Source organism: Ambystoma mexicanum, chromosome 6p (genome assembly GCF_040938575.1).
Source record: "Ambystoma mexicanum isolate Mex_15411 chromosome 6p, UKY_AmexF1_1, whole genome shotgun sequence".
In the NCBI taxonomy this organism is placed as follows: Eukaryota; Metazoa; Chordata; class Amphibia; order Caudata; family Ambystomatidae; genus Ambystoma; species Ambystoma mexicanum.
The window spans coordinates 403,105,983-403,130,543 of NC_090935.1; the positions used below are offsets into that span (position 1 = coordinate 403,105,983).

General features: G+C 41.7%; 1 protein-coding gene across 1 annotated transcript in view; it reads right to left on the reverse strand.

Moving 5' to 3' along the window:
- LOC138511484 (complement component C6-like) overlaps positions 1–24,561 on the reverse strand; it is a 913,779-nt gene that overhangs the window by 64,095 nt on the left and 825,123 nt on the right. Inside the window, exons 15-16 of the mRNA XM_069627199.1 lie at positions 21,811–22,002; positions 16,702–16,786 (exon numbers count right to left, since the gene is read on the reverse strand). Coding sequence (XP_069483300.1) covers positions 16,702–16,786; positions 21,811–22,002 — 277 coding nt within the window. The remainder of the gene's footprint in view (positions 1–16,701; positions 16,787–21,810; positions 22,003–24,561) is intronic.

The following is a 24,561-nucleotide window of genomic DNA, read 5'->3' on the forward strand; positions in this document are numbered from 1 at the left end:
CTTCAAAAACAACAAAAATGGCCTGGAGCATAAATAAAGGCGTTAAGACAGGAGAAACACCTTTATGCCTGTCTTTTTTGCCTTCATTTACGCTCTGAGGGCTTTGAATGAAACTTCGAAACTACAATTGTTTACACGTTTGAAAAACACAGAAGGTATTCCAAGGAGCTGGAATGCAGCCGACCCTCCCAGATTTCGTTGCATTTGAAAACTCCTGAAACTATTTCGAGTAATCTTCAAATTGTTTTAAATTATTTTAGTGATTGACTAATTATTTTTTGAGGAGGGCACTTTGGATGAGGGCATACACCCACACCCCACTGGGCTCAAAACATGAGGAATGTTTTACCCCACCCACATGCTACAAATAAAAAGGATATTTTCTTTAGACCTTGCTGGAAATAGGAAGAACATATTTCTGTCCTGGGAATTCCTTGTACTAGGAATAGAATGAATTTGACTACTGTATGTCATGAAACTAACATGAGGCATCTCAATGCTAAATTAAATATGATTTTTTTTTGTACATTTCCAACATGGGCTTGCCTTGTATTGCAAATAAAAAAAGAAAAAATGTGTTTCTAGCACACCGTCCCAGACCCCAACCACATTAGGATTTCGAGCATGGGCAAACTATGCTGTAGGAATTGAACTAAAATTTTATTTACGTATTTCTAGCGCAAGACCCACCAACGGAGAAGTACATTTCCAAAGTGGGAAATCCACATGATACAATTAAAAAACATGTCTGAAAAATACTAATTTTGGCTTTGGCTATTGGGTGGTGCTTTTGTTTTGGACTACAGATAGGAGGTAGAGGCCGGCGACCCGCCCCAACCCCCCAGCAAAATTGTGGGGTTGCCGGGTCTTGACCCAATGGCGCATAATGTTGCTTTGTTATAAATAAAATGCAGCCATGGGTCTGCTGGGCCAAACCCCGGTGACCCTCTCGCAGCAGTGTCGGGGGAGGTGGTGATGGGGCTTACATAGGCCTCAGGGTTGGGGCAGGCTGCAAGAGCCAGTAAGGAAAGACCTTATTTGGCTTCTGAAGCCTGCCCTTGCTTTTTTTAATTAGCTAGCTCTCTCAAACACAGGGAGTGATAGCTAATCATAGGAAGTGAACCAAACTCTCGGCTTTGAGTAAGTATTTTCTCAGGTATTCAGCTGAAGCCGAATACTTACTTGAAGCCGAAATTCGGTACACCCCTAGTTAAAATATTTAATATCGATGGGTTAAGTAGAAAACATATTTCTGACAAAGGTATGAAACATATTTTGACATGTTGAAGACCTAAGCCCTGTTTACCTTCCCTTTATTCTATAACTGACTTAATATATTATCTTGGTATACAAATGTATCATGTTTAAGAACAACATTTGATACCTCGCTCAGATCTAATTTTCCCAATTAGAAACTGCTTAACTACATGTATTAATTGGACAAACATGATCAGCTAAAAATGTACTCTGAAAAAAATAAATGATGCTTGTAGGGGCTCTATCAAGTTCTTATGGCTATTGTAACTATGGGATGCTCATAGACCAAAATTGTTGTCAGAAATCTATGTGTGCTCACAGATGCTGAAGTAACTACGTTGCTCCTGGTGGCCTAATTATGGTCCAAATGAATGTTCAATACCCATCCTTCCCATGTCAAGTACGGAATGCTTACGCACTACAGATTCTTCAGCACCAGGAAGCCACTCTCAGTGGTGATAGTTGCACTTAATAAAACTCAGTTAACACGACTTAACATAAAATAACACAAACAGCTGTAAGGAGTGGTTACTATATAACAGATAATGGTCTGACAGAAAGTTTTCATCAGATGGAAAAAAGTCAAGTCACCACCTTCGCCATGCGTAAGGGACCCACAATTTAAGCTACCCACAACCTTAAATTATACAGGAGAATCCCTAACTATGTTTGGGAGCAGACCGTGAAACAATGGGCTCTAAAACGTTTGTAAGGAATATGGTGTTCACTGCCACGTGAGTGGGTAGACATGGCCAGTAAGGGCCAGCCAGCCTGAGCCTAGGCAGGCCAAAGCAAAGCAAGGGGAGAATGTGTATAGTCACTCCCGCTGTTTAAGCAACCTGATTGGCTTAGCTCCCTTCCCCGGTGCAAATGTGGCAATGAGCCCCCATGTGAGCCTACTGCATTATCTGGCGGGCTTGCATAACTGGGATGCAGACAATGGATCAATCTGACCAGCTATTCAAGAAGTCTGTGAGTACAAAAAGGGGGGAATGTTCAAGTGTGCATGTGGGAGAAGACAGAAGAGCTGAGGACAGTACATGAATGCTATTCACCAAACTATGAAAATAACGTGGGGACTGCTCTGTTTTATGTTGGAGGAACTGGACAGCAATATTGACAGGAAGGGCTAGGTTAGCCTGGACTATGCGAATGGCATGCATATTACGCAGGAGAACACAGCACTAACATACACTGTCTCAAGAAGTAGATGGGAAGGTAGAACAAAAAGATATTCAGACGTTGTTTGAGACAGGAAGAAAAGTCAGAGGAGTTTCATCATGGTGTTTGAAACATGAGACAAGCAGTTGCTGAACAGGTTAAACAAATATGAGACTCAACAAGAACAGGCAATTTGGGGCTGGCGCTGGAGGAGGTGCTGAAGAGGTGACTCAAACAATTGATCCAAGAGTTGCACACAAGACAAGCAGAATACCTGACCCAGGAAATTATGGAAAAGTGAAGCAAGTGCTTGGCCATCAAAGTGCTGGAAAGCTGTGCATAATACTTGGGCCAGGAGGAATTGAACATGTGCAGCAAGCACTTGACCCAAGAGGTGCTGAATAAACAATGCAACCACCTACTAGAGGAAGTGCTAAAAAGCAGACTGAAAAACCTGACTCAAGAGGGATTGAGGGTGTAAGATCTTTAGTGAATTCCATTCTATGTATCAGTAAGGTGCAATGTCCCATGATATCCCACTCAGCAATTCTGGGACAGGAAACAGGCTCTATTTGGAGTTTAAACTCTAACTTATCTAAATAAAACAGAACCAAAGACAGTCTCCAAACGTTACGCGTGGGAAGTCACCACAGTATAATACATGTACCTTGGTAACTGGTTTACAGAAAAATGTATTAACCTACTTGTGGAAATCTCACTAGGATAGTGTGTACAAATTCAGCCTTACAACAATCAATGAATTATATTTCGAAATATCTACTTCTCCAAAGACAATATAACCTCTAAACAGCAGAATCTAAGTCCATAATTACATTGCCACTTATCGGCCAGTGTGTTTGAGTGTACTTTGCACAACATATACAGAAATCTGAAACAATTGGATTGGAAGTCTAGTAACTCACGCACTGCCAGAAAGAGATATAACTGTAAGAGTTATAGAACAGATACTATAGTCTATAGTAAACAAAAGACAGGGAAAGTATCCATGTCATATGTGAAATAATATAGAGGTAACACACCGGCATTTTCAATATGGTGGCACTGGGGTAAATATGGTGTAAATACATTTATTTATACACACTTGAATATCTAATCGAATGTTCCCAATGATTGTGATTTCTAGCTTTTTATGTGTTTTCCTTTTTGCTTCTTTGTGCGCATTCCGCTCATCCCTGAACCCATCAACTGGTTTGCCGGTATCTTACCTCTATATTATTTCACATATGACATGATACTTTCCCCGTTTTAATTCACCAATGATGGTGGTTTACAATTAGTTTAACTTATCTCTACTACATTGTGACTTCATTTTCTTTTGTTTATCCATTTACGGTGATTTGTGGTTTTCTTTTGTATCATGTTTTTTCAAGACAGCCTTGAAAACGACTAGTTAGGTCGAAACACTTGTCGGCTGTTCAGAAGTTGTCAAAGGCTTTCCAAAGGCTGATTAAATACTTTTGTTAAATCAGCACAAGTGTATACATGACTATAATATCTGTTCTATAACTTACAGTTATATCACTTTCTGGTAGGGCCCGAGCTACTAGATTTCCAATCCAATTGTTTCAGTATTCACAGATTTGATCCCTGTTTGGGGGCGGGAGGATCTGTAGAAGTGTAAACGCAGCAGGCCATTTCATTCATTTATTTCACAGGTGGATAATATACCGGTACATCTATCAAACCCCTTACCCACAATTATTCTATAGAGAAAGATGATTTTCTTTTATAAAAGACATGCTTCAAAAAATATTTTATTTTCTCCAATAGCAAGCATTGGTTCGAGAGAAAAATCGGATAAACATCAACATTACCATGTTTCATCAGCAATGAACCCCCCGGCCCCCACACATGTAAACATGTTGCTGTGGCTTCGCATCATGAGTGGTACCACAACCTGCTGGCTTGTGTTTAGGGAAGCTGCATTATCAATTTAGAAAGCAGAGAATTTTGATTTGTCTGCACTGGGTTTCCATCCAAGATTATGATTTTCTGAAAGTACAACTATTGTACCAGTTCCTTTGGAAGATTTTGTGGTATTACATTCTGTGTCCTCTCACTTAACCACGTAAAGTATATTTTGATTAATGTATTGATCCTTTGCTGTATGGATAGAAAATAACCACAATCGTACACAATTACAGGCAGCTTGTTTTCAAAAATCAAATGTACTCGCCTGCTTTTATCCCACTATTTCTGACGCGCAAGAATGGTTCTCCTTAATCAATTCTGAATACATAGTGAGGTCTGAATAATTAAAACATTCTATTTGGAACTCTGCCATTCGCTGCCCGTTGGGTGTAAATATGCCATGTAGCAATGAAGACAACCAATGCTTTGGAACAACAACAGGATTCCTCAATACATTTTAGTTTCTCTAACAGACAAATATCTTTAAAATGCACATAAAGTTACACTTGTACAAAATATGCACAACCTTTTCTTTCCCAGTATTACCAGGATGTGCTCATAACAGAAAACTGTTGAATGCCCCCCATCCCCTTTCCCATGGCCTGAGGTTTGCAAACATCTGTGTCCAGCTCAAAATATGCTTTCAATAACTTGCATTGAAATTGCGCAGGCTTTTGACTAGGGAAGCTCTGTTACTGAATCAGAAAGACATCCCAAAAGAAAGGCCCCCCAGGTACAGCTTCAGCCCAGATCCAACCCAGGATAAATATGTATCAATAACTCTTCCTTCTCGAATAATAACGATTTTGTATGTATTAATGGTGTTGTACACTCTTGTTGCAATGAATACTGGCTAGCACAGATCCTTTGAAAGTTATTGTTATTGAATCAGAAAGCACATCATTTTCGTGCGCCCACCCAACCTGGGAGAATTGTTTTAGGATTTTATTAAACAGATACTTCCCTTTCAATTTGCAGATTAAGTCCCACTGGTGGGAGATTCTTTTTCTGTACTATGTATTCAAGAATGAGTGGTTGCATGAAATGTGAATAGAAATGACAATATTAAGCTTGCTCTCATTTTCAAATTTAGTTTCACGAGCTACAGCCTTCATAGAACATGCATTGTCCAACTCACCTTCATTAGACCATGGTATGGGCCCTCAAAAAATGCTCTATTGTTGACTATATCTGTGATAGGTCATAGAGTACTTTTTAAATTTCACGTATTAAATGTAATACTGTCAGCACTGGAAAACATATCATATTTTACTAAAGGCTCACAGAAAAGAGAAAGAAGTTTTGTTTTTGAATGTAAACTCTTTTGGCTTCAAATACAATTACATCAGGATGTAACTCACACTAGCCCACTACAATCGCTTCTATATGTAGTAAAATCTTGCAAACCTTTAAATATAAAGGGAAGCCTGTTGCATTTCACACAAAATATTATGGTTTTTCAATTTCAAATGAGTACCCCTTAGTTGAAATGACCTCCCAACTCCCAATCAACCCATGGACTTAGGATAATGATTATGGGTCGTTTACCTAATTACATTTGGGGAGTTTTCATACTCAATTGAATTGATCTTCAATGACATGGGGCCAGCAATCTCAGCACGCCCCTCATGGTCCCATCATTCCTTTTTCAGGAAAGGAAGTCTGCCTCCAGGTTAAGTTGCTTCAGCATCCCTCATGAAAAGGCCCAATTTTCAAAATGGTGTCAAGAGTCAGCACTCATCTATTAGGACAGGCGTTCTTCTTCCCGGCAGTTTTTGTAGTCACACCTTTTAAAGTGTCCAAAATCCCATGCTTATGTCATAAATGTGTGACACTATGTGATTGTCAAACAATCAAAGAGGCCAGACGGATAACCTTCCCTCTCATAACGTGATATCACACATCAAATAAAGCGAGGGACACTATACTATTAAAAAAATTAAAAAAAAACATCATTTAGTGTCCTAGGTCCATGTGGATGTATGCTCCCAAATGTATTGTTATATATATACAATTGAACTCTTAAAATATAATCATGACATTGCTTTATTACGCAATCATAAAAAGTCTATATTTTGATGCACAGCTGAAGACCCGTCGCCTCTTTCGCTCAATTGATATGCAGTGATGCATTTAACAACATTGATGGTGAACCATGATATGAAATTGGCACTTAAACACTTATCTGTCTCCAAAGAGAGAGTTTGAAATGAAGCACACACAAATTAATGCCCAAGAGATGTCTACGCACTTGGAGACTGTAATATGAAATGGCGAACTAGCAACTAATAATGACATTGCTTGAAAATGAAGTAGCATCCATTTGATGCTGAAAAATTACACGTCTGTCCTGATAAAGGCCTGAAACAGAACGAGTGATTATGGGACATATGATGGTTATACACACAATTTCTACATCCTAAACACAAAATGTGGACATTGGAAAGATGCACAGCTAGAATGGTATTGATTATCAGGGAGACCAAGCAATACAACCCCGGCCCAGTTAATATTATCCCATAGCCATTGTTTCCCAAGAACCACTGATGAATAGAGGAAATATAGCAGAGGAAATACCACTAACATGTCCAGGAAAGTTGGAAGAAACATACACAAATAATTCCACAACTGTTGGCTTAACAGATATGGAATGAAAGTTAACTGAGAGTTAATTAAATAAACGTGCATGTTATTATTAATGTGTTTGAAGCCAGAAGAATATTGGGTAAACAAGAAGTTTAACATGAGGTTTATAAAGTAGAGAAAGAGGAAATGTGGCAAGAAGAGGATTGCTGGAACTAAGATCAGGGCACTTGAACTCTTAACTCATATTTCTGCAAACACACAGGAGAGTCCATCTATTTCTTTTGGAGGAACAAAAAGAACATTCCATTAAACAATGAGACCTTTATCATATATGGAATCCTATCTAACAAATATACTACACTGAGGTCCCCTGGTGCTGGAAAAAGGTCTTCCAAACAAATATTAATTAAAATCATGAAAACAAAGTCTTGCTGCAATTATTATCTTACAACATGTACCAAAACATGTTTTATTTGTCTCAGTTGTAATACAAATGTAAATGAGTCATAACCAGAACGAGAAATGTAGACTTAGGGAAGACTTAAATATGTAAACATAATTTAAAAAGTCAATCTGTAGGTACATGCCTTGCAGTGGGTGAGTTCAACATACAAGCATCAGCACTTGTAATTCAAGGTTTAAGCACATTGCGTTTTCATGGGTATGGAGTCTTAAGGTTTATTTATTTAATTGTTTGTTTATAACACGGTTAATACCCGAGTACGGTTTATAAGCATGGATCTGGTATTCAAACCTCTGGTTGTTCTGCGTGGTCTTGCTTCCAAGACCAGTACGTTGCCCCTGTGCGTCCTCCGTTCACTAGATTGACAACCGTTAGATAGACACGGCTATAAGATAAACATTTTTTGGTTGACATACATTGAGGTTGACTTGACTTCGTTTTAGGATAGACAGGGATCAAATGATGTAAAATTGAAAAATGGGAATTTGATGAAGGGGCATAAAAGCAAGGATTAAGCTCTCACACACTGTATCATCTGACATTTCAAACCATATTTTGCCGCACGAGGAATCCAATGTAGGATACAACAGACATGGATGATAAACTCGAACTGTCTGCTCCTGGTCGTGCAACTGTTGCTTTCAAAGGTGGGGTTTTAAGCAAACCAAGCACTACTGTATTGCCTGAATCTTGAATACCACGTATCACTTCCCCCCCAGTTATATTAATCCCTGCTGTGTGGATGCAATGAAAGTATGGAAAAAACCTTTGAGCTCTCAACTTAATCCATGAAAAAAGAGGGAGGCTCATGGGCCTTATCATTTATTTTTGATTTATAAGGTTCCAGCCACAATACGCTGAATGTTTCGTGGTGTCCTATGAGTAAGGGGGGACCAAAGGGGAGGACCTATGCAACCTCCATGGCATATACAATGTCGACTTAAATACCTAATCCTTCTGCAACCCTTGCAAAGGTCTGGTATAATGAACTGAATGAACAGATAACTCATTACTCGACGATGTTCTGTGCTGTGGCAATGAAAATAGTTTTGACAAATACCAAATTCAAGTGCAGGCTTATGGGTTATTGTTTCAGCATAAAAGCATAACAGAGAAACATTGTTGTATAATACCTCACATTTTATGTGTATAATACATCACATGTTCTGCATTTATTTTTGATTGACGTCTTCAACTATCCTGGCTCCGTTGGCCTCACACTTTTCACTAACATCCCAATCAGCCTCTCCAACCTCTCCCACGCTGATGCCCTTGCCACCCACTGCGATGCATCTGGGGCTCCCTTGCCCTCGGTGGCCCCTCCTTCACTGGCCCCCTTGCCCTTGCCATCTACTACTGTCCAGACTCCCTTGCCTGTACTCCCATTCTGACCCTCAGCCTTTTCTCGCCCCTATCTCTTTGGCACACTCGCGGCTTACGATGGGGACCCTGTCCCTTGTACCCGATTAAGATCTTCAAAAATGGTAATCTGCTACATGTTGCCACACTTAACTCTTGTTCCGTAGTCAAGCACTCCTCTGACATCTGCCACCTCCTTGAACACCTGGACCTCGATGTTCTTGCTCTCACTGAGACATGGTTTAAGGACAACTGTGTCATGAGTCTTGACACACTACTCCCCAAATGGCAACACGATCTTCTCTGAGCCCAGCCCCAACAGGCTAGGAGGGGTGTTGCCCTGATATTTCCACAGTGGATCCCTGTTTCTACCATTCTGACTCAGGCTTATTTCTCTTTAAAATGCCTGGTCTGCAGGCTCTCTCTATCTCTTGTCTCCTCTCTTACTCTGGCCACCTTCTATGGGCCGCCAGACCAGTTCACCCTCTTCCTCTCAGAATGAGCTGACCTGGCATCTTCTCTTCTTTCCTTCCACCTCCTTCTGCTGGGTGCCCTTAAGATCTATTTTGACTCTCCTGACTCTTCAAGAGCTCTCCGCAACCTATACGACTCACGCACTCTCTCTCCATTCTACCCTCTGGTCCGACACACACTGCTGGCCACACCTCTCATCTCAACAGACATCCCTCTCTCTACCCCTCTCACTACATCAGTCTCATGGATCACTCTCTTCTCTTTTAGCACTGGCACACCCGGCACCGCCTCACACATACGAGGTCTTCTGACCAATTGAAAAGGTGTCAGTAGCTGCCTTTGCCTCTGCCAACTCCACTCCCCCACTCTTGTGGCTGACTCCCACCCTGACACAGTCCTCTCTAATGTACACCTTTCCATCTCCAATACTCTCGACATCATTGCCCCTGTTATGACGGTCTGACTGAAGCCTCCCAAAAAAGGCAACTCTTGGTGCAACTCTGATCTGGCTGATCTTAAACACAATTGCAGGGCAGCAGAACAGAAATGGAGATCTTCAGGTGCACCCTCTGATGAGCTGGCCTGCAGCCTTCTGCAAAAGCAATATAGACTCAAAATCCGGCACAAGAAAAGAGTCCATATTCAAGCCTTCATCTGCGCGGCATCCAACAACATGGCCAAACTTTTCAAAGTCTGTAAGGAGCTGGCCAACCCTAGTGCAACCTCATCCTCTATTGCAGCCACCCAGGCCTTTGGTGGTGCCCTGGCTGCACATTTCACAGCCGAAATGGAAGACATCTTCTCCTCTCTCTCCTCCGCATCCACTCATGCACCATCTGTACCCCCCTTGGCGCCCCCACCACACCCCCCTCTTCTCTCCTCCTTCTCCCCTGTCACATCTGAGGAGGCTTCTAGACAAGTCCGGTCTATGAAAGTCTCTTCCAAACAGGCGGACCCTTGCCCTTCCAAAACCATCAATGACAACATTGACTCTCTAGCCCCAACTTTGCCAGACCTTTGCAACCTCTCCATCGCCACGGGAGTCTTCCTCACTTCCCTCAAGCATTCTCTTGTGCACCCTCTTCTCAAAAAACCCTCTGCCGACCCTTCTATTCCTACTCACTATTGGCCTATCTCCTTTCCTGGGCAAACTCCTGGAGAAGCTGGCTATCTCTCATCTTACCCTCTACTCTGAATCTGTCTCAAGGACCATCAATCAGGCTTTAGAGCATCCAGAGGCACGGAAACTGCTATTCTGAACACCCATGAATACCTGCTCTTAAACATTGACCCTAACTCTCCCTCTGTCCTCATTCTCCTTGACCTCTCCTCTGCTTTTTATACAGTAAACCACAACATCCTGATCACCCGTCTCTGGGTTACTCTGGGCATACTAGATCAGGCCCTGACATGGCTTGCGTCCTTTCTCTCTGACCATCCTTCCCAGGTGGGCCTTGTGTTCTGTCCCTCCGCTATCACTCTTTCTACTTGCGGTGTCCCCCAGGGATCTAATCTATCCCCTGGTTTTTCAATGACTACAAGCTCCCCTTGGCCCACATAATCTCTGCCTTCACCTCCAACTTTCAGTGTTATGCGGATGACACTCAGCTCTCTTTCAGGCTACCTTTGGCCTCTTCCTCCTCCTCGCACACTCCTGACTGTCCACAATTCAGTCCTGGTGTGCTGCTAATGATCTCTGTCTTAATGCCAGCAAAACAGAGATCATCCTCATTGGGACCCCTGCTCCGACTTTCCCGCTCTTACTCTGGCCGGCCATCCTTGGCCCTGCGCCCCACCCGTCAGTGGCAGAGGCAAAAAACCTGGGGGTTATCTTCGACTCTACTCTCTCTTTCACTTCTCACATCTCGGACATGTCCAAAAAGTCTCTCTGCCAGCTGCACCTCCTCAGAGGTATTAAACCTTTTCTCACATTCCCCCAGAGGCTCACTGTCTCCACAGCCCTGGTTTTCTCCATACTGGAGTACTGCAACAATCTCTTTCTCAGTCTTCCTACTTCTACTCTCCAACCTCTGCAACATATCCCGAACAGAACAGCGAGACTTATCCTTGGCCTCAAGCCCAGGGACCACATCTCTCTGATGCTGAAATCACTCCTCTGGCTCCTCGTGGCTGCAAGGATCAAGTTCAAGTCCCTCTGCATAGTCCACAAGGCTTTCTGGGGCCGGGGCCCTTACTATCTACAACGCTCTCTTCCCTAATACTCTCCTACTAGAGCCCTTTGCTCAGCCTCCTCCAACTCTCTGCGGGTGAGCCGCTTTGCCAAACAGAGATTTGGGGGTAGATCCTTATCCTCTAAAGGTGCCTTACTCTGGAACCGCCTTCCTTCCTCTCCTTGTCTTGATCCTGACCACCTTAAGTTTTGGAAACTCCTCAAGGCCTATCTCTTCTCTTCCTCCTTCTCTCTCTCACTCTCCCCTGCTAACCTCCTTCTCCTCGCTTTTTGTCCCTCCTTTGTTCTCCTCCCCAACCTGCACAGTTAGCTGACTGGTTGCCTATTGCACCTCCAGATTATTCCAGGTCCCAGGCTCCCCCGCCAGCCCTGCACTTGCCTCCGGGCCTCCGCACTCTGCCTGCCACTACTGCAATATGCTCCATGAGAGGGGCACCCACTCTTCACTTAACCCGAGCACCTGATGGACTGGGCGCATTTGTCCCCCTTCCCCTCCTTCTCAATTCCTGTTTTGAGCACTTGCACGTTCCTTGACCTTGAATGTTCTAGGTCTTGCAGGTCTGTTTGTCCGTTCCGCCCTCTGTCTCCCCCCCTAGCTTGCCCATGCTTGAAATACTCATGCATAGGCACATTGATGACCAACTACCAAGCAACCTGAAATGTTGGCCAGGCCAGTACTGTACTTTCTTGACTTGTATGCTCCACTCCCTTTGTCCAACCCCCGACCCCCTTCTTCCTCACTCTGTGTCAAGCACCTCTAGCCTAGCATGCTAGCTGTTGTTGTACATCATTCGGAATCTTCAAGGTATAAGAATGACTGTACTCCCTCGTTCCCTTCCCGCCTTGAAGCGTTTTGGAGCACTTCACTTGTGTATAAGTGCTCTACAAATAAATAAAAACAATTTAGTGGCCAGTTCATTACAAACCCACCATGCAGACTACAATTCTTCCTTCTGTGAAGGATTTCCATCTGCAAGGATGTAGAAGCCCTGTTTTTTATATGTATGAAAAATAAAATGATGCAGGTAATTCTATCTCAGAAACGTGGTGTGCTAACCAGATCCCTTTTTCATCAAACCTCATGCCAAACGCATAATGTACACCTGTGCCCTGCTGCATCAATATCATGATCCACAGTTCCTGCTCCCTAGTGGCACAAAGTATGTTCAGAAGTCACAGGTGCCCTCATGGCAGCTGGTAATTCAGCAAAGAGGCTGCATTTCAAATATGCGCCTCTGTTTCAAAATTGTATAATTATAAGGAATTAGAATCCTGGTAGCAGATTAATCTTTAAACACGATTATGGGGGTGGGGGAAAGTATTCTTAAAATTAAAGTGGGGTTTAGGGGACGATCCCCCCAAGAAAATATCAAAAAATAAATGTGTTATTTTGGTATTGGTTATTTTGTATTAATTGAAATCACATGTAACTGGTTGAGGGATGGGGATATGGAACTAGTGCAAGAGGTTTACACGAGGAAGAGAGACTAGTGATGAGAGACTAGGGACAAAACACTAGAGGAAAGACATAGAATGGAGGGCAGGGCAATTTATGAGGGGCTGGTTTGAGGGACTTCGATGAGGGACTCGAATATGGGACTAGGAGGAAGAATTAGGGTGGCAAACTAGGTTGAGAGACTAGGATGAGGGACTAGGTTGAGGATGAAGGACTAGAATGTGAGAGTAGAAGAAGGGTGAGAGGTTAGGACGATGAGCGACTGGGACAAAGGCAGCACGGTAATGATGAAATACTAGAATTAGGCAGAGGTCGAAGTGTACGAAAAGAAGTAGTAAACTATGTTCCCTACTGGCCTGCACTGCTCCCCACAATGCCATCTCCACGCCCCCTCCCATGCACAATAAAAACCCCAAAACACATGTGCCTGCTCTTTAATGAAACGTCCTGTGCAGTGCACTGAAAGTGCAAGTTCCAACCTCTTCCTACACTTTTATTTTAAAACTAAACCGTTCCGGAATGGTTTCTTTTTTAAAAAAAAGTATAGGAACAGTACAACGTAATTAAAAGAAGTAGAGGAGCACCACTCCCGACCGCTCCTGCCCACTTCGACCACTGGAATTAGGATAAGAGACTAAGACAAGGATGTGGAACAATGAGGAAGATGAAAACAGGGATAAGGCACTAGGGCAATAGACAAGGATGACACCTAAAACAAGGATGAGAGAATATGATGAGGATGAGGGACTGGGACCGGGGCTGGGACTTGGATGGGAGACTATGACTGGGAAGAGAGACTATGATTAGTAAAAGAGTCAATGATTTACTCTTAGGGCTAATATGTGGAACTAGGATGATGATGATGATGATGATGATGTTTTAGGGTGAGCAACAATGTGACACTGGTAAGAATGGAGAGGGTAAGGGACTAAGCCAGCAGACTAGGATTAGAATGAGGCACTAGGACTTGGATGAGGGACTTACACAGAGGACTAGGACGAGGGAAAAAGAAGAGGATAAAGAACTAGGACAAAGGAATATGAATAGGACAGGGGACTCGGACAAGAGACTTGCAACTTGATGACATACTAAGACAAATGGCTAGGATGAGGGGCATGTACAAATGACAAGGACAAGGCTCTTGGACTAGGGTATGAGCGCCTAGGACTAAAACAATGGACTTTAAATGAGTAACTATGATGAAAGCCTAGGTTGAGAGTCTAGTATTTTGATGAGGGATTAGGATGATGACAAGAGACAAAGACTAGGATGAGAGACTCTGGATAGGTTAAGAGACTAGAAGTAGGATTATAATGAAAGAATAGGACTAGGATAAAGGAACAGGACTAGGATGAGAGACTAAGATGAGGGGTAAAGCAAGGAAGAGGGTTTCAGACTAGAAAGAGACATTGGCCCTCATTACGAGATTGGCAGTAACCATGCCGCTATTGGCGGCATGGCTGCCGCCGAAATTGCGTCGGGGCCCGGGTCCTCGGAATGAGGACTTACCGGGCCATTCCGAGTTCAGAAGACCCAGTAATTCCTCCCTCCAAGGACCCGGACCCGGTCCTTCCCCATTCCCATTTCAGCCCCCATAGGGCTGAATGGGAATGGGAGAGGGAGCAAACAACGGGCCATTACGAGATGGCCCGTTGTTTGCTCCCTCTTCCCCTCGCGGGACCCGGTAAGCATGCCTGGTTTTCCCAGACGTGCTTACTGTGTCCTCGTAATGCGGCGGTACGGGTGAACGGCGCTGGCACCTTTTACGGTGCTGTTCACTCCGTACCGCCAGGGTCGTAATGAGGCCCAGTGTCTCAAATGGCATACATTATAGCGCTCTGTTGCATTAGGTACAAAAATAACAATCTGTGATGCAGCCAATAGTTAGCAGGAGAGACTCTGAAAAGGATGAGCGATTCGGACTAGTATGCAAACTAGTACTAGGATGAGGGAATAAGACGAGGGGAAGGGACTGGAACTAGGATGAAAGACAATGATTGTGACTCAGACGCTGCATTTATCGTGTGTTTGATTGCGCCTGTGCTTAGACATGCTGCAATAAATTACATGTTGAGTGGAAGGACACACACAGCAATCTGTGACATTGCACATGAAAAGAAATAGAATAGCCAGTTGCTTTTCCAAGCAAATGTTTGGCTTTCGAAAACCATTTCCTTCGCCTCTCTCAAGTATTCTTTTGGCCATAATGTGGTGATAAGGTTCCACCCAATGTGGCAAAACCAACAAAGCTTCGCTGGGCTGGTTGATCTAGGCAGCGCTGAGAAAGAACCTCAATGGGGTTTACCGGACTGCCTTGCCTGTGAACAGAAGGTGTCTGATGGAAAAATAATTGTGCCAGACATATTGGAGTCAGAAGGGTTTCGGATTTTACATACAACTCCGACCCTTTGGAAGGTAATTGCTACTAGAATCAACCTTCTCCTGAGCCTTTCATATTGATACCCATCACTGGGTTTTTCCACTATAATGAAAAGGTCTTTGAGGTGCATTGAAATAATAGACAGTGCTTTGGTGGCCAAGCAAATTAGACCACGAATATGAACATTCTCCTCTATGATCTTGGTAGATGTAAAGATCAGTAATGTTACTTGCATTTCAAAAATTGCATTTACCGTTATAAGGTCAGGAAGGAAGGATGAATGTATGCAACTGGATGACATACTAAGACAAATGGCTAGGATGAGGGGAATGTACAAATGACAAGGACAAGGCTCTTGGACTAGGGTATGAGCGCCTAGGACTAAAACAATGGACTTTAAATGAGTAACTATGATGAAAGCCTAGGTTGAGAGACTAGTATTTTGATGAGGGATTAGGATGATGACAAGAGACAAAGACTAGGATGAGAGACTCTGGATAGGTTAAGAGACTAGAAGTAGTGATTTATTTACACACAAAAAAACCGAAAAGAACGCTGTACGTAGGAAACACACCCAGGGAGTTGCGAGTAGCATGATGTATTTGAAAAGACCTGGGCAGCACTTCAAGAAAGCTAAGAACTCTGTACCTCTGGTCTGTTGTAATATCTGAGACCAAAAGGGTGTTATCCAATGTTTTATGATGCCTATGCACTGTCCTAAATTGTGCTGCGATGTACATTTTAATTCCTGAAATTGTTGACTGCATTTCAATTTTCTCTTTTTTATTGTCTTCCATTTTGGCAGTCAGATTACTTTGTAATGCATTTGATTCTTTTAATAGATTGTTTTGACTGAACTAACTATGATGCAAGCCATGTCTGAGGCACTCTTTTCTCAATATGTCTGATGTGCTCTTTTGTCACTCAATCCAAAAGAAACAAACTAATAACAATCCAAAAGAAGCAAACTAATAATTGTTGCACTGAAACGTTTCTTCATGTTATATTGTCTTTCTCTTTTGGCAGGCAATTACATTCATAGCAGAAGATTAATAACTATTGCTTAACTACCCCTATGTTGTTGTATTTTGTTTATGTATTTTTAACCTTCCTACTCCAAATATTGGATTTTCTACTACAGTGGAAGTAAGTCACGGGATCTAGATGTAATGAACACATCGAGTCATATGTGTTTTATTAATTCATTTTGTTAGTGTTTTATGAATGTTTTATAATGTTATGTATTTAAAAAATATTCAATGCATTTTCTGTAAAGGTTTTATGGATGATGCCACCCAAAATAAACATTGTATTGATTAATATATAAAATATGTGTTAAAAATAAAAGTTATCCAAAGAAGGAGTATTGTGAGAGTGCAGTCCAACATCTACCAAATGATTTTAAGCTACATTTGCAGGAACAAAAGCGTAATATATCTTACCCACAATCCTTTTCAGGGGACATGCAAACACACTGAGATCCATCTTGCTTCTGGCCTGGCCTGCAATTACTATCAGTGACCTGTTCTTTATAGAAAATATACAGTTTTAAGCAAACTCTTCAAATCAACCAATAGTATAGAACACTTCTCATTACACCACAAGTAATTGATTTTCAATGACATTAGGTAATTTTACACACACACCTATCTCCTAGAAAAAACGAAACAACTCGATTGCTCAGTAATGACAATGTGCAGTTAACAAGGATGTACAGGCTTATGTTTCTTCCACAATGAACACAGTGAGATTTAATTCTGAAACAGTCAAATATATCTGTAGTGACACTTCTTGATGACCATGACAAAGATCATCAGGCTAGATAGAAAAAGTCTGTTAGGAGGAAAACATTATCCTATTATATACACAGGTAATTATTTGGAAGTTCAATTTGCCAAATGCCTACTGTTATATTCATTATACTCATTATGAGTCCATGTATAGCTTCATTGACTATGAAGTGCTACCACTATGCATATACATGTAGACAGTTCGATTTGGAATCTGATTACAATGTTCGGCCCTGCTTATTAGGATCTTAGAATGTTATGCTTAGGAAAACAGTTGTTGGTGGAGAATTGGACCGGTGCAAGCAACAGACTGGGGCTGTTTACGATTTCACTGAAGCTATCTACCAAATGACAATAAAGAGTTTATGAGGAGCTTACCTGAGTCCGTGGATACTTACAATGCAATACTTACCATTTGGGAAAGCACGTCTGGAAAAGCATTTTTGCCATTAGCAACATTGGGTCTTTGTCTCGGCTGCAAGCTTTAAAAAAAAAAAGCTTTGTTGCTTGGCAAATGCGCCATGGGTTCCGGCACGCCTGGAGGAATTACGAGCCCCAGGAGCCCTCATGACTACACCCCGGTGGGGTTCTTTTCCTGTGACCGCACAAGTGTTATGATTGACCAGGAGTAGCATTTTGCTGTTGCTGTTTTTTCATTGAGATCCAGTTCTGTCCACTGGATCATACTTATTTGTATTGTTTTCTCAAACACCCCTGGGTGCTCTATACCTACCAGTTTTATCCAGATGCTATTAAAACGCATTTATGTGAAATAAACGTATTTCCAGTGATTGCTATATATGTTTAGAATGCTGGAGTTTTGTGACCTCTCACCCTAAAATTTTGTTTTTGATTATCTAAGTATACCTACCTGGGTTTTTCAGGGTTTTGCCAGGTGCCCTAATATTTAATCTACACCCCGGCAGGTGCATGGGCAGTACGACTCGACGTTGCCTGTGCATGCGCATTCAGAGCCTCTAGCATCAGTTTCACTCACAACACAGAGGACAGCACTGCAAGGATGCTACAAAATGTTCTGCAGACGTGGGAGGCCACGCTCAATAACCATGAGTACCCATGCCTTGTTCCTTAGTCCTTTTTACCTGCTGTTGTTACTCTGCCTGTTTTGCTGACCAGTTTTGGATTGTCCCTCCCTGTCTTGGTTGCCTGTCTGATTTGCTCTCTGGTTCTTGACCCCTACATTACCTGTTACCTATCTATATTAGATTGCCTTTGCCTGCCTTGGTTGTCTATCTGGATCTCTGTTACCTAACCACTGCATTGCCTGCCACTTGCTATCTACTGGCCGTGGAATGCCCTTGCCTACCTTGGTTGACTATCTAGATTGTTCTCTTGTACCTGACCCCGGGATTTGCTGGTTACTTAGTTATTCTGCCTGGTATCTTTCATCCTGGACTTCATGCCTCATCATTCAGGCTCCTTCCTTTCTGTTTAGGTGTTTTAGACATTTGGCCTTTGACTTGTGGTTCCCTTAATCCCGTCCTCGTGCCATCTGGAGGTTCCACCTCTCATTTACTTTTTCCATGGAGAATCTATGATTCATGACCTTGCTTATACCAACTAGCACTAGGAACTCTCAAAAATGCTAACAATGCTCCCATGTATTTCTCAGTAGGAACTCTCAATAAATGCTTTCCATTGACTGCCTTTCCTATCACCTCTTTGAGTAATGGTAATTATTAATGTAGTTTAAATAGCAACTAATAAATAATAAGCACCTGCAGTTACCTAAGGTGCTTGGAAAGGAACCACGCTACACAGAAATCTCAGCATTTAGGAGGAAGGGGAATAAAACACGTGCAATGAAGGTTGTCTCTTTAGTACCCACTTTAGCCTCGACATCAATTTCTTCTAAACTAATTTCCTCCACATTATTTTGGTCTTCAAAAACCGAGACTGTTGAGGCACACGTCCTTCACAAAAACCTCCAAGAGATGAGCAAGTAGTTCCAACGTGGGCCTGCAGTATGATGAGGAAGCTAAGGTCAAGCCAACATGCATTGATTTCACGAATGGAAACTTGAAGGAGAAGGTGTGGATGCCAACCTATAAAACCAAAACATCCAGGATCTGATGAAAGACTACATGAATCCCTACAGAAATGTTATTATAAAGATGTTGGATTCTGGGAAACCTGCAGAAATAAATGTCTGGCCTTGTTTGATGAATAGGTGGTCCCGGGGCATTTATACGTGGTTAGAGGGACAGGAATTGTAGAGTGGAACCCAAAAGAGAGAGACACATTTTCCGTTGGGCTCAGTTAGAGGTCACACAGAGCAGTTACAGTGTGAATGGATCGCCTTGGCACAGAGTGACATTCATGCTGTATAAAGTGCTGGTTTAGCTGTGCCCTGCAATAGTGGGGCAGCAAGCCTTGGGTGTCATGGCAAGTGCCACCTTTTCTGGTCATGTATGCAAAATAAATCTAGTTTTGCTCTCGATTTGGATGTACCGCATTGTGGGGGCATTATTTACGCAGAAGTGTGCCTCAATAAAGGTGGCGCACAGATGTGAAGATGGAGGAAGCACCTACCACATTTGTAGGTGAGCAGTGGATCTGTGGCATGCTTTGTTTTTTGTGCCGGCTGTGCCTTCCTATCTTTGCTTGCTTTTGCCTACACTCACATTGTTCAAATGGCAAACATTGTCCACCCCCTGAAGTGCATTTGGGTGGAGTTCCAGAGCCATGGGGCATGTCTAGGGGCTGAGCCCTGCCAAACAACCCCACAAATTAAGCACTGTATACAATGAAGTTAGTTTATACAAGGGGATGTTTTAGTTTGGTTTCTCATTACGGCAAGTTTCTCTTACCCTTCTGTCCCCCATTTGACTATCTGTACGCATCATAATCTCTCTTCTTTTGATTTTTCATCTTTCCTCTCATCATTGAACTCTTCTCTTCCTTCAATTTTGCTCTTCTCTTCATTTTCTCCTGATTTAGCTGCCAGTACTCTACACTCATCTGTACCATCTGTACTTGATCCCACTTTTCCTCTACACCCATTTCCCCCGACTTCACACCAAGTCTTAATTCCCTTCGCCTAGCCTGCGTAATGCCGAGCAGCTTTGGAAAAACTCTCACTCACCTTCTCATCTTGCTACCCTTTCAATGCTGCACTCTTCTTTTGACTCTACTTTACTTATTACTAAGAAATCCTACTTCTGTGAAAGTACACTTTCCCTATCTAACCACCCTCTTCGTCTATATCAGCTTCTACACAATACCCTCTCCCCAAAAGCCCCTGCTCCTTCTGCTTTCGCATGCCTTTCTTCCTCTGATTTTACAAACTACTTTACATCTAAAGTAACTAACCTTCATCTAGCTTGATTCACATCCTCTGCCTCTCCTTCTCCTCCTCTTTCTCCTACTCTATTACTTCACTCCGTTTCATTATTCTCTCCTCTTATGGAACTTAAGCTCTCTTAACTCATGCTCATTCTACTGCCTAATCCCTCTTAAACTGAGCTTTTGTTCTCTCCCCCTTCTTCTATCTCTCCCACTCCATCCCCCATTCCCTTTCCTTTCCCCCATCTCTTCTTTCTTTTTCACCTTCAGCGCGCAACCTGGGCGTTATCTTTGATCCTTCCCATCTTCTTTCATATTTCCTCTATTTCCCGATCGAGCCGCTATGCTCTGTTCAACATTTGCTGTGCTCGCTCATATATTTCCTTTAACGCTACTAAACTTATTTGCTTTTCTCTTGTCTTTCCCAGTATCGACTACTGTTCATCGTTATTGCTTGGTCTCCCTGCCTCACACCTCTTCCTCTTCATTCTAACAACATCTCTTCCGTTCATCTCGTTTTTCTTTCCCTCCTCAGTCCCTCATCACATCCTCCTTACTCTCAATTTCATTACTTCCTTTCAAATCCCGGCTTTTGGATCACTTTCAATTGTTTTCAAATGCACGCATGAGGATGGACACAGCTTGTAGGTGTTGTTTGCTAATTTGCTCACCCATTGAGTGCCCATGGTCATGCTACTCGCTATGGCCATGCCCACCCAGTCCCTGCTCGCCCAAAACACCTCCTCATGGGAACTATTTGAGCTCCGTTTAAGATAGCCTTACCATCAAACCTTGCACTCAAAGTGCCTGTCAGTGTTTTTTCAAAGCAGTCTTCTGAGAGTTAAACACTTATTTGGAGCTGTAAACAATCCACTCGTGTAATAAATGTGTCTTAACCAGGTCTGCCTTCAGCCACTCGATTTATAAGCACTATGCGTGCCTTTCATGGAAGTCCTGTTAACAACAAGCCTTGGCAAAACCAACAGTTTAGGCTTGTTTAAAATATTAAATGCCCAGGTGCTTGCATCGTTTTGCACATGCTTCCATCAAGGGCCAGTTAATAGGACTACGCCAGTGCCTGACAAGTGCCTTTCCCCATGTCTATAAAAAAAAGCCATAACTGTTGGCATTTCCAATGCTTGTTTCTCATTTTGATCTTGCTTATCCGGTTTTTGGAGTGAAAGAAATATCTTTTGCTGCAAGAATGTAGCCTTCATAACACTCACAGATTTCCATCATTGAGAAAATCCCTGTCTATAATAGCCTTGCGGACACTTTTCCTGGAACATTATTCAGGCCTTCAACCGCCGTCAGAGCCTGCAGGTGCAGCGTGCAAGACTGCAGTTATGCTAAGCACATTGCTGCACACGCATTAGCAGATTAAAATGTCATCTTCGACATGTCCCAATAAAGATCATACCATTGCCCATTTAAAATGATAAATGAAACACTCACCTTTCTCACAAGTAAGCTCTCTGTTAATGGGAGGTCTCCATGATAGGTCATTGGCACAGGTGTATCCTTTTTGTCCAATTACTTTGAAGCCAGGCGGACATATTATTTGGATGCTTTCGCCAATCTTGTAATCAATCTGATAAGGTGAGATTGACACAGATCCTGCTACTGCTGGTCTACTGCATGCCACAACTAAAACAAAACACATTGACACGTGTATGTTAGTATATAGGGAGTACAATCCACCATCAAGTACTATTTTAAGAATGTAAAATAACATGGCAAACAGGGAAACATAATTTAGGGGAGTTTTGAACCTGTTCTGAGTTTACATTTTAAGCAACAATAAAAATGAGGATTATAACATGATTCTACTTTATAATGTCCTAATAAATCTGTCATGATTATATTAGGGAGGTGGCTAAGTGTTATAAATGTATCCTCTATAAGATAAATATTCTTAGATAAAGAGCCATGAATCCACGATACTATCAAACTTACAGTCTACAATAGCTCACTTTTTTATAATGTTCCTATTGCAATAAAGGGTGTTGGATTGCGTGAGAAATCACAAGGCCAAAGGCCACTGGCTCATAAATGTCAATGGAAGCTCAAGGTGGTGTTATCGCTACATGATACACGGCACCGATTGTGTATTATTAGATTTCAACTTGTCAGGTATAATGGTACACTGGGCTGTGTGTTTTACCTCTGAGTTCCACAGAGCAGGAATGAGAAGCAGGGAAATACAACATTGGGATGATAGCAGGGCAGAAGTGTGGCAAAGTTGGCACATTGTTAAAGAGAAATGCATTCCCCAAAAAATATCACTGGAATGTTTATAACACAAATAGAGCTACACTATAATGTGTATACATTTGTTGAGCAAATGAAAGGCTATGCCAAAATTAGCCAAGCAGTGCGACTTAAAATGGAATAACGATAGGAGATGGGAGCTCATTGGCAATTGATGAATAATCCCATCATGGCTTTTAATAATTGGGGCCGGGTCACAAAGAAACTCACTTTTGGTGTGAGTTGCTATTGGTGCAAATTCCTCTAATGTTTATGCTTGTACGTTACACCTGAATTACAAGTAATACCCACTTACATTAAGAAATGTTGGTTAGACATGTAATAAGTAATGATTCGATGTTAGATATGAAAAAATGTATACATTTTACAAAAACATGAATTTACGTTTGTTCTCTCACGATAAAATATTCCCAGGAGCGATCTATTTCTTATTCTCACATCCCACATATTTACAAACACTTTAACTCATATTTACCCCTCACATCCAATATTACACATGGAACATTCAAGTATAACTCACAGAAGGTTGTAAGGTATCGGGAGATATAAGCATGTAACTATCTAAATGTATTGTGTTAACTTTTTGCATGATGCTGACTACATATAATACTATAAACTATTTTAGGTTTCTATGCTCAGAGATCGATATTTCCAAAAAGGGACACTATGCTGTTTTCCCAACCCATTTATGCACAGCTGTTTGGAAATAAAATCTTGCCTCTACCTTTTCTGCTTAGTTTCCTACTTGGATTATTTGGTGAGAGGCAATGGTATTCAAAAAGGGGTGCTGTCATGTCTCATGTTCACCATGCCCAGCTGAGACGGTAACAGAAGTAGCGGACCGCATCCCTTTGACCTCCTGTTCCTCTGCACCCGGATAGGTAAGAGGCCTATTTGAATACTATAAGGGTTTTTTCAAAAGTATCTGCCAATGAGGGTTGGTATTGCTTCTTGGGCTACATAAATTAATGCACTGGTAGACATGGTAAGGTTAAAATAATTAAGAAGTGATATTGATAACGATCATTAGGTAATAATTATGAGTAGAAAGGAATTTCTAGACCAATTCTACATTATATATTTACTTTCAATTAGGTATCCAATCAGAAATAGAATAAGGAGAAAATAATCAACAACGCTCTGCAAAATCAATGCATATTTTGTTTTCACGACATAAGAAATCCTAAATGTAAGTGTACTCTATAAGATAACACACAACTTACAAGAATACAACAGTTTGTTTTGGAAATGCATTACATGTATACATTGTAAATCTTACATAATATAATTCAAAATAATGTCTCTTGTTCCAATATGTTTTGGGGCAAAAGCCATTATAAACCCTCCTGAAGAACCATTATAATAAATGGGGAAACATGTGTCGGAGGATTGCAAGAAGAACAAAGGATACATTTCAAAACATTTGTTTAAACAACTAATAGACCAACTGGGGGATCATGAGTCGAATCATGAATGCTCATGAGGAAAATGAACGTGTATTAACTAACTACGACAAATGAATGGTGTCTAAACAAAAAATTCAAAAATTAAAGACAAAAGATAAATTGTCAAAAAATGGTCAAACTACCAATAAACCAAATATTGGAGTGCAAGAATAACGTCACTTGAAAATTGTGTTTATTCATGTTTCAAGTCATTGGGCAGTCTCAATGCAAACAAGTACAAATCTATGCAGCTCCAATTAATTAATCATTCAGAAAAATGCTAAGAAAACGCTCCATCAGTTATTAAAGGCTGCAACAATAAGCATATTGAGCCATAGGCAACAGAGGCAGAGTCTTAGATCTTCAAAATAAAACACAAACAAAAATACAACATAAGCAAATTTGTGGCAAAAAAATAAGACAATGGAACAACAATTTAAATCATGTGGACAAGAGGTAGAACAATTATTTTCAGAAATCCAACAACAAA